The following is an 11,566-nucleotide window of genomic DNA, read 5'->3' on the forward strand; positions in this document are numbered from 1 at the left end:
AAAATGCAGTTAGCTCAAAAAGCTGAGGGCACAGGACAGGCGCTGTTTGGATGAGCATGATGCTTGTATGTTCAATGCATGGCGTGTGTGTTTCACTAGCTCCGTTCCCATGGACACCTTTTGTTTGATCTAATTCTGGATATTTGTTTGATATCTAATTCCAGCCTAAGACATGTGATTAATCCGTGTCTAAAGCCGTGTCTACACCAAGAGAACCCATTATAATCAGTTGATGCGGTGACCACACGGGAAGTGGCGCGAAGCGACAAACCTTCTACAGTAACTGATGCCTCCTTCAATCCCGAATCTTTGAAACATGCATGGTATGCGTTGAAAGTGAAACCTAAAAAAACAGTGCGCATAAGAAAGCGATTACACGCTTTCGCGAGCTTCAGCAAATGCATCACAGATTGCACGCTTCCCAGCCGAAACAACCCCCCACGTGAAACTGAAATAATAACCAGTGATATAAGATTTTGGCCATATTGCCCATCTAAGTCATTCATCCCACACTATCAACAGGCGCGTCATGTAGGCTACACTTCTTGTACTCAGGGATGGCATTCCATACTGCTGTAGCTTGTGTACTAATCTAGCTTCTGCTTTAAACTTGCCATTTTGTAATATGCATATGGTACGATAAATTGCTTGTGATGTTCCACATTTGTAAGTGACTTTGGATAAAAGTTTCTACTAAATGAAAAAATGTAAATGTAAATAAAGTCATATTGATTTGGAATAAGGGTGAGCAAATTATGGTAGAAGTCTAATTTCTGAGTGAACTCTCCCTTTAAAGATTTGTATGACATACGGGTTGGTGTTGCTAAGGATGAAGAAGGCGCTGCCCTCTGGGATGGGTGGCGTCTTTTCTCTGAGGCTCAGCTCTGACAATCTCTGGGGCCGCGGCCCTGACGGTACCTCAGGCTCTTCCTCCTCATCCTCCTCTACATACACACATAATCACAGTGATCAGCTAACATTTCTGGAGATCATGTGCAGAGCTGAGTGGTAAACACTATTAGAGGTTCACCTGAGGAGTCAGTCATGTCTTCTGTCTGATCCTGATCACCCTCCTGATCACCAGATGCCTGCAACCAAAGGACCTCAGTAATAGTGATAATGTAGAGTCAGCTGCTCATTATAACAAAGTAAACCCTGTCAGGGTGGTAGTGTCACCCTAAGCAGATTAATTTTGTGATCATGTTCAGATGAGTACAGCCACTTAGCAAAGAAATAAACACACAACTAGTCAAGTATTCCAGAGAGCCATGTCACCCACCTTTAAGTTTCCATCGTCACCATCTCTCTTGTATATGCTCATACTCCTGCACAAAACACACTCTGTATGTTAGCAGATGATTGTGCTCAGTGTTTGAATGAAACTCTTCTTAGGGTGTCAGAGAGGAGCGCTCACCTGCTTTTCTTTCTCTTGTTCCTCTTCTCTTCCTCTTTCTGGGCTGACGTCAGACTTTCTGCATCTGCCAGGTTATCCACAGCAATGGCCAAGAATACGTTCAGTAAGATGTCTGATCAGATGTGTTAAGAAATTAAAAGGAACACATTCTAAACTAACGGAATGCATAGTTAAAATAAAAAACTGGATGACTAGTAATTTTGTACTGCTAAATTAAAAAAAAAAACTGAGGTTTTAATTATTGGACCAAAAACCTCCGCATGTAATAACCTAAAACACTGTCTAACACTTGATGGCTGCTCTGTCAATTCCTCGGCATCAGTTAGGAACCTCGGTGAGCACCCAGGTGTGCTATTTGATAGCTCAAAATCAACTGCGGGCAGCAGATCCTTTTCCTATTTAGCGCCCAAACTCTGGAATAATCTACCTAGTGTTGTTCGGGAGGCAGACACACTCTGTCAGTTTAAATCTAGATTAAAGACCCATCTCTTTAATTTGGCATACACATAATACACTATCACATTTCTATAATTCAAATCCGTTAAAAGATTGTTAGGTTGCATTAATTAGGACAACCGGAATCAGGAACACTTCCCATAACATCTGATGTACTCTCTACATCATAAGAAAAATGGCATCTACGGTAATATTAGTCTCTTTCATTCTTATTCCGAGGTCACCGTAGCCACCAGATCCAGTCTGTATCCAGATCAGATGGTGGATCAGCACCTAGAGACGACCTCTACAGCCCTGAATGTCAGCGGGGACCATGTCAACTAGATGAACCCCAGAGACAGATCCCCTGCGAAGACTTCTTCACCTCGACAACACATCAGCACAAGACCATGGGAACCAGACAAGTCCTCTGCACCTGTGTTGCAGCCTGCAATTAAACCACACCATGCTGGTTTCGTCTGGTCAGAGGAGAAGTGGCCCCACAACTGAGCCTGGTTTCTCCCAAGTGTTTTTTCTCCATTTCTGTCACCGATGGAGTTTTGGTTCCTTGCCACTGTTGCCTTTGGCTTGCTTAGTTGGGGACACTTGACTGATTGCACAGACACTATTGGACGAGAGCTGAACTGGATGATGACATCACTGAATCATCAATGAACTGACTTTAGCTGAAAAATTACTCTTTGTTATTGTCCTCTTGCATTATTGACAAACTATTTTCCTGTTTAACACTGTAAAGCTGCTTTGACACAATCTGTATAACGGTGACTTGACTTGACAAGCGTGAGGGAAGATACTGATGTGTGCGCAGGAAGCGGGAAAAATAAATTACTCATGGAACTCCTGCAAAATATAAACATCTAATAATAAAATAAAAGTTACTCAAATTTACTTTATGTTTTAATGTACAGAATGTTATTTGTCTATTGCGCAACAAAGATAAATGGTTTACGGGTGCAGGGTTGGATATTGTCAATGCTTTTCAGTTGTATGTGACAGCAAGAGAAAGCACTTCCGTTTGCCTGCTGCAACAAATGCAACAAGGCGAAGTTAGAAGTGTCATGCTTGTGTGGGAATTGTAAAAAAAAAATAGCCTATGACACCGGAACAAGAATCATACTGGAACAGGACATAAAAATCTGTGTTGCTCTCTACCTGTGGGATTTTGCAGGAGGGAGCAGGATAAAATGTAGAAGTTGCATGTGGGTTGCAACGAAACACGATACTTCCTTCTCTGAGGTTAATATATCCATTCTGAAACAGTCAGACAGGATTATACAGCCTAGTAAGTGCGCAAAGAGCGCTCCCTTTATAATCACTAAAAGCTGTCATTCGCTTCAGTTCACCGTGATCTCACAATGTTCCGTTAATCAATTAAGCTGTCTGCACTGCACAATGAATCTCTTATTTACATCATATCTACACATTGTTGTAATGAGAGGATTCGCGAGCTTGCAGAACTCAGCACTTGACAAAAACTTAGCATTTTGAGCAGTGAGTGAACATTTGATCGGTGAGTGAAAATTTGATGCTCTGACCTCACCTAGTCTGTGCTGCTTTGACTGTATCCCTGACTTCTGCTAGGGTAGGCTCCATGATGTTAAACAGGATGAAGGGTTCAGGAGTTGTAACTAACTCCTTGCAATCCATAGCTTTATGTGGGTGCTCCCTCACCGAAGCTGCAGTTTGGGATGCCAACCCTCACTGCCCTGAATGCCATTTCTCTGTGCTGTCCACTGTCTCTCCAGTCATCACCACACTACTCATGATCGTCATCCAGCCTTTCCTGGATGTCATTGGCAACCCCAGACTGCTTTGTATCTTGAAACACTAACTGGTGCTCCTTGGACACACCATCAGTGATGAATGTTCACACAACAATGTTCTGCACTGTAAGTACAATATAACAGCATGTAGGTGCACAGTAGTTAAAGACACCTAATATAAAGTGGGTACAGATGTCTGTTACAGCAGCAGAGAATGTACTTGTGTTGTGGTAAGAAATGCAGTCTGACACTTATCAGAATGCAAAATGTGTGAAATCAAGATTTGTGTTCATGTTTTTGATCACTTCAGGCCTGAAATGTACAAAGTTAATTTCTTTGTCTATTGTATCTTTAAACAAATTTAAAGCTTTTGATTTAATCACTACAAATCAGCAGAACAGCTTTAATTTCATTCTTCAACTTGAGTTCAGCTGCTTGTTTGGTCAGTTCAACACAGTCTGAAGAAATCTTATATAGTATGGATGTGAGGTAAAATGGACAGAACAGAAGAAAAGATACAGTTTCCACAGATGAAGAGGATGATGAAGTAGATGCACACAAGCATGCCTGAGGAGGAGGGGCCTCCATACGCCATGATCCCATCATACATCACTGTATTCCAATCCTCACCCGTCAGGATCTGATGCGTAAGAAAAAAAATTACATATTTACAAGTGGGAATTTGACAATGTCTTGCTGCATTCTACTGGCTGGCTGGATGGATGTGCTCCATCTAAAACTCTTTCTTCAATAATTGTACATGCTGCTTTCATGCAAAGTTAATGTTCGTACTGTAAACTATCCAAATATTGCCAAACAAGCTATATGTCAACACATTTCTTACAAAATGATACTGGAAGAGATTTGAACTGAGCTGGATAATGACATCCCTGAATCAACGATGAACTGCCTTTAACTGAAAAATTGACTTGCTATTGTGCTCTTTTTAGAGCTGCTTTACAGCAGAATTTAATTGTTGTTTACATTATTGACACACTATTTTCCTGTTTAACACTGTAAAGCTGCTTTGACACAATCTGAATTGTATAAAGTGATACGTAAATAAAGGTGACTTGACTCGCGCACAGACACACCTGAAAGACAGTCAGCAGGGCTTGAGGAAAGTTGTCAAAAGTGCTTAGTTTGGTAACAGTCTCATCAAAGTTGAACTTTCCTCCGAAGAGCTGCATGCCAAGCAAACTGAAGATAATGATGAAGAGGAAGAGCAACAGCAGTAGGGATGCAATGGACTTCATGGAGTTCAAAAGTGATGCCACCAGGTTACTCAGAGACGCCCAGTGACTAGAAACAGAGACAGACTTAAAACCAGACCCACATAATGGGTTCATACTTTCAGCACCATTACATTTTAGTTATTGGTCACATATTGTTTATAGTCATTAAAAAAATGAAATGTGTTACAACAATTTCAACAGAACTTTGGTTCCTTTTGACTTGTATTGACTCTTCAAGAGCAATACTACTAGTTGGACGTGGGGTTCTTCAAAAAAAGTTTGTTTACTAATCTAGCTTACTTATTTTAAATGGTCCTGTGATAAAACTTTTTTTTTTTGTACAAATACATGATGTTATGCATCAATTACTCATATATTTTTGTTTGATATGTTCTCTATTTTGACCACTGACACATCAATACACATCAAGAGTGTAGTCAGAGAAACCATTTTAAAATTACTCTGATGAGTTATCATCCTGTAATTACAGTGATATGAAGGCAGCATAAGAAACCGTCTCAGGTTACGTATGTAACCATGGTTCCTCGAGGGAATGAGATGCTGCGTCGGAGGACGCTTTTGAACCTCTTGTGTAATCAGTCCAATAGATGGGCGAGACATCACGGGCGGGTGACGTAATGACCAGGAAGCTATAAAAGCACGTGCGGCGAGACCAGCGTCAGCTTCCAGGAGTGAAGCAAGCGCTGGCAGAGATGCCGAAAGAATGGCCCCGAGACGCAGCGTCTCGTTACCTCGAGGAACCATGGTTACATACGTAACCTGAGACGTTCCTCTTCAGGAACTCGAGCTGCGTCGGAGGACGCTTCGGGAACGAGAATGCCCACGCCGCCAGACTTTCAAATCTCGCCTAGTGTGGGAGCGTGCACAGCTAAGGCGCGAGAACAGAGCAGCCAGGAGTGGCTCACATGTCTAGGCCATAGAACCTGGCGAAGGTTAGGGGCGTGGACCATCCCGCAGCGTCGCAGATGTCCTGCATCAAGACACCTGCCAAGAAGGCCTTAGAGGCCGCCACACTTCTGGTAGAGTGAGCCTTGACCCCAAGAGGCGAAGGGAGATCAGAGGACTCATAGGCAATAGAAATGGCATTTACTATCCACCGACTGAGGGTCTGTTTTGCAGCTGGAAGGCCTCTCTTAGGGGGACCATAGCATACGAGCAGTTGGTCCGCCCTTCTCCACAAGGCAGCTCTGTGGACGTATGCATCCAGTACTCACACTGGACACATACAGTTTAGCTTCTGCTGGTCCCAGCAGTCTCCGAAACTGCTTGACAGTGAGTCAAGCTGTACCCGTCCGGCGCACGGGGTACAGCTTGGCCCCGTGCGAAGAGGAGAGCCTTCTCTGACTCTCGCGACTGCGGTAAGGATCGACTCGATCCGAGCAGGGGACATACGTGCCTGCATCGTGGTCCAATCCCACACCACGCCTGGATAAGTGGTCCTCTGTAATGGAGAAAGCACACTCTTCTTGGCGTTTAGTCTCAAAGATAGGACGAACCGTCTCCAACCCGTCCACCAGATCATATGCGATTCCCACAAACTCAGTCGCCGCCGTGCCTCAGCAGCAGCGGGACTGCAATCGCAAGATCACAGGCATGGACACACTCCTCAGAGCGTGCCTGGCGAGAGCGGAGCACTTAACAGCGGGCTTTTTTTTCACGAGAGCCGACTGCGCGAGCTCCGCTCCCCATTGATGCTGTTCATTATAATATCAGGCATAATATGCTTGTGTAACTGGTGTTTGTGCAACTGGCGAGCTCTTTGACGCCCTCCATATCAATCTCCTCGGAGAAAGACAGGCGGAGCGTTTCGCCCTCTCCCCGGGGGAGAAGTACCGCAGCGCGGGCTTCCGAAACCCCGAGAGCGGGCGCTGGATCTGGTGGTTAAGAAAGTAGATAGGGACGCGCCCATCTACATTCTTTCCACCGGATCCATATGCGAAACCCACGAGCACAGCCGGCGCTCCGCCTGGGCGAAAGCGGGGCCGGCGCCGCGAGAAACGCTAGTGAAGGCTCTCTCCTCAAAGAGAGCCCTCTGAGAGCGAAGCAAGGCAGTAACAAACGCTACCAAAACGGGCCGTCAGCTCCGTGACATCTCGCCCATCTATTGGACTGATTACACAAGAGGTTCAGAGCCGGTCACGCTGAAGGGCGTTCCCGAAGCGTCCTCCGACGCAGCTCGAGTTCCTGAAGAGGAACATCAGATCATCTGTGCTGTTTCTCACCGTGTGACTTTAAAGATTCTGAGGAGCCGGACGCAGCGAAACACAGAAATGCCGAGAGGAGACATGATCTCAAGCTCCACGAGGATCGTCTCCACTATGCCTCCGCAAACAACAAAGCAGTCGAAGCGGTTGAAAAGCGACACAAAGTATGCCTGTAGTCCCAGACTGTACATTTTTACTAGCATCTCGCATGTGAACAGGGCTAACAACACCTTATTAGCCACATCTGCAGACAAACACAAGAAGAACAAATAAGACATGCATACGTGCATACATATGCATCACTGCGCATCCCAATCTGCGCATCATCAAGTTTTATTCATTTTCGTAGCAAAAAGCAAAAAGAGTTTCAGTGAGTGACTGCTGTGAGGTTCTCACCCTGGACTTTCGTGAGCCAGTCGGGCTGGTTATAATGTTCGGATGATATTGTGAGTGTATTGAGGAACACCAGCAGAATCACCAGCCAATAGAAGACGGTGGATTTCACAACAGCTCGGCACTTCCGGCGACAAAATCTGTTCCAGCAACGCCAGCGGCTGCAGAGACAGGATGTCATTGGAGAGCATTGTGAGCATTACATACTCAAAGTCTGTATTTGCACCACTAATTTATGAACACATATTGTATGCTGTTTAGTGTGTCCATGCATGCAATATGGTTAAAAGATTGTTCAAGCTTTAATGTAATGAAATGCAAAGCACTTTGAATGTATTCTTATCAAATACAACATACATAGCAAGCATTAAAGCGCCTCGATAGATTCACTGACACACCGCAGCACATCAACATAAAGAGCTTTAAATGTTAAAACTAAGCACATTTACACCGAAATGCAGAATGATGAGGTGAAGTGACAATAAAAAGACAAAAGAACAGCGCAAACACACAACTGGAACTGAATTCAGCTTCAAACACACACTGAGCTACTGACCTGAACTTCGACTTTGTCAATTTCTGACTGAAAAAGTTAAAAATACGGCATCACTTCGTGCCACACTACAAGCTGATGAAAAACTTCCAGCAAGTGACAACTAGTAAACATTTCATTAGAGATTCAAGAGCTGGGAGTTTGCTGGGAGGTTATTGCAGGTACAAAAGGGTGTGAAAAACTTGTGCTTAGCTGTATATAAGGTATAAAAATGGAGCACATACCAGATGGGCCCACAGCAGACTTTCTCATCTTCTCCTGGGTTCTCTGTGTTCACAGACTCTGTCTCACTTGTGGGGATACTTTCTGCAGAGACACAAAAACACACATCACTAAGTACAAGAGAGCCTACACTACTGTAATGCAGAGTGAGTTACAAGCCATCTAACACAATAGTTCTCAACCTTTTTATCTTATTTCAGACTTTTTTGTATTAACATAAACTTTAATAATACTTAGTAAATTAATTTAAAATGCTATAATGCTAAAATGCCACTGCACCCTGGTTGAGATCCAGTGATCTAACTGACCAGATTAAATGTGTAAGGTAGGAGGGTGTAAATGCTGATATGATTTATGTTTACTAAATTATACAAGATGGACTCAGACAAATTGAAAAGAGCACACATAAAGACATATAATAACACCACATAATGACATCTGTGGCATGGCTTGAGACAGGGAACTCAGACATGGAACTTTGTGGCAGGTGTGGGCAGCATGGGAACTGGTTGTAGAACAAACTGGTTGAATTTGGGGACTGGGAAGTTAAGAGTTCTTCATGGGAAATGTGCTGTCTTCCTCCAACAATCACACAAGTAGGAAGAACCATCTAAACTCAAAACAATGCAAATAATTTCTCCTTCAATCAATCAGAGGTCCCACAATGAGGCACAAAGTAGTTTTCCAAAGCCTTCACCCTCTCTGCTCCTCTCTGGTGGAATGAACTGCGAGACCACCACACCTTTCAAGAACATCACAGGTCAGTAAGCAGGACTGCTATCTTTCTGGTGTGATTTGTTTCAAAGTACACTTCTGTTACATATCCTAGCAACATTTCAGCTGATAAGGCAACAAAGTGAGCAATGATGCTCCCTGGTTTTTGTGGTGCATTGTGGAAATTATTAGAGAGTGAATGTTCAGTGTTTGGAACAATTTTGACATTGGGACAGCTCTAGAAATTCCTTGTCAGTGCCCTGACTTATGAACTAAGGAGCTGATTGAGACACATCAAAGGAGAATGACATAGCATGCCTGATTACAAGAATACCTGGACACAATTAAAACAGGGACCAGGAACAGAAGAAGCAGGAAACAGTGAGCACAGACCAAACATACAATGGTAGACATTCAAGGCATGTCTGAATCCAATATTTGCAAATCATCCTATGCACTAAAATGCCTTCATGTACTGTACTATATTTTTGCAGACCTTGCCTGCCTATGATATCCAACAATCCTGTGAATGTGCGTGGTTTGTTAAACAAGTTTCAAAATTCATAAAATTTTTCCATCAAAAAGAGTGAATGGTAGAGTAGAGGTTTTTATAATGTCATCTGCAAGTCAGGGAAAAGAAATTACATTAATAAATTTTAGAAACAATTCCTCGGCTCATAACTTAGAGATCTCATTTAGCCCTATTGGCCTCTGCCTGGAAAGATTTGTCTAGTCCCAAATGTAGAGTGTGGCCTATTTGACAAAAATCCCTGAAATGGATCAATCATTTTGATGAAATTTAGTGCATGTGTACAAATATTGACTCTGAAGAGTCACACCTGGTGTCGTAATAATGAAGATAAACCTAAAAATGAAATTTGTTATTTTCATGGCCTATTGTTACGGTTATGTTCTGTTCATGGACTTTTTGTTTGTTTGATGTTAGATGTTGGTTGTGCTGCATTTTCCCTGAGTTTCTCCAGTGTTTCTTCTGTGTCCCTGTGTTTTTTGTTTTTGAAAGTTTTCTTTTTGTTTTTTATGACCCACCGTCCCGAATTCCTCCTCCTCCTGCTGGAGCAGGGGGAGCAAACTCTCGATTAGCCCATTACACCAGCTACCCGGACGACTGCCTCAACACCGCTTGCAGAGCGCGGCCATCCGAAGATGGTCCTCGGGAGAGTTTCGCCGCCTTTGTGGAGTGGGTACTGGTGAGAAACAGATCCCCGTTCACCGTCTGTAACGATGATGAGGAACTCCGGACCCAGAGCCCAGCCAGACACCACCTTACCGCGTGGAGCAACAGCCAGAGCCCACTGCAGATGGAGAGCCAAAGCCCGCCACGACCGACGAGCCATCGCCCGGAGCCAGAGCCTCATCAAATGTCTGACCAGGTGCGTGAGCCGGCAACAATGCCCGTCACGGAGGATTATACAGTGGAGGAAAAGCCCTGCCCACTGTGCCACCGCTGAGGGTGAGCTGCAGCTGGACTCAGAGGATTTAATAGACTTTTATTCTGACATACCTCCCTCCAGCTCCACCTTGGTCCTCTGTCGCTCCGGCTCCACCGCGGCCTTCCGGATACCTGCCTACGCCTCGGTCGGCTGAGCCATCTGCTCCGCCTTGGTCCTCCAGATCCTCCCCGTCGCCCTGGCTCTACGGCTCTCCGTCTCCGCCCCGGGCTACTCTCCCACCTGCTCCGCTGCTGTCGGTCGGCCCCCTGGAGTCATCAGCCCTTCCTCCACCATGGCTCCTCCCTCCATCGGCTCCACCGTGGGCTGCATTCATGGCTGCGGTCTGGGTCCCGCCTGGCTCCTCCTGCTCCAAGTCCCTCCTGTGTCCGTCCTGGCTCCTCCCTCCGTCTGCTCCTCCCTGGCTCCTCCCTCCATCTGCTCCTCCTTGGCTCCTCCCTCCAACTGGTCCGCCATGGTTCCTCCTGATCCCTCCATGGCTCCTCCTTCCGTCGTCACCGCCCTGGTCATCTGCCTGCCTTTCTGCCTGCTATCCTTTGTCCCCGCCTTTGTTTGTTTTTGTTATGGCGCTAGGTTGCGCCTGGCCGGAGAAGGAGTCACGATTATGTTCTGTTCATGGACTTTGTGTTTGTTTGATGTTAGATGTTGGTTGTGCTGTATTTCCCTGAGTTTCTCCAGTGTTTCTACCTTTGTTTGTTTTTGTTATGGCGCTAGGTTGCGCCTGGCCGGAGAAGGAGTACTGTCACGATTATGTTCTGTTCATGGACTTTGTGTTTGTTTGATGTTAGATGTTGGTTGTGCTGTATTTCCCTGAGTTTCTCCAGTGTTTCTTCAGTGGATTTATTAAAAGACTGTTATTTGGAATTATCCGTCATCTTGTGCTCCTTACAGCACCAACATGTGACAAATATATGTTATAAATCTTGAAAATGGTTTATTCTCACAAAACATGGTATACATATGAAAAGCATGATTGTGATGAAGCATGCAAAGACACAAAAGGTGAGAAAGAGGAAATGTTTGTAACTATATTATAAAAAAAAAAAGAATGTATTTATTGTGAATAGTCAAGTCAAGTCTAAGCAAGCCAGAGGTGACAGCGGCAAGGAACCAAAACTCCAT

The 11,566-nt window shown here is 44.5% G+C and overlaps 1 protein-coding gene across 1 annotated transcript in view; it reads right to left on the reverse strand.

Annotated features, from left to right (window-relative positions):
* The window catches only part of LOC107730640 (voltage-dependent L-type calcium channel subunit alpha-1D-like), a 55,259-nt gene extending 47,689 nt beyond the window's left edge, over positions 1-7,570 (reverse strand). Inside the window, exons 1-8 of the mRNA XM_016541502.1 lie at positions 7,490-7,570; positions 7,112-7,337; positions 4,728-4,935; positions 4,153-4,273; positions 1,415-1,526; positions 1,280-1,325; positions 1,031-1,088; positions 812-944 (exon numbers count right to left, since the gene is read on the reverse strand). Of these exons, the coding sequence (XP_016396988.1) occupies positions 812-944; positions 1,031-1,088; positions 1,280-1,325; positions 1,415-1,526; positions 4,153-4,273; positions 4,728-4,935; positions 7,112-7,296 (863 nt within the window). The 5' untranslated portion in view covers positions 7,297-7,337; positions 7,490-7,570. The remainder of the gene's footprint in view (positions 1-811; positions 945-1,030; positions 1,089-1,279; positions 1,326-1,414; positions 1,527-4,152; positions 4,274-4,727; positions 4,936-7,111; positions 7,338-7,489) is intronic.
* Positions 7,571-11,566: the final 3,996 nt, after the last annotated feature.

Source organism: Sinocyclocheilus rhinocerous, unplaced genomic scaffold (assembly GCF_001515625.1).
Source record: "Sinocyclocheilus rhinocerous isolate Xijiao unplaced genomic scaffold, SAMN03320098_v1.1 scaffold729, whole genome shotgun sequence".
Classification (NCBI taxonomy): domain Eukaryota; kingdom Metazoa; phylum Chordata; class Actinopteri; order Cypriniformes; family Cyprinidae; genus Sinocyclocheilus; species Sinocyclocheilus rhinocerous.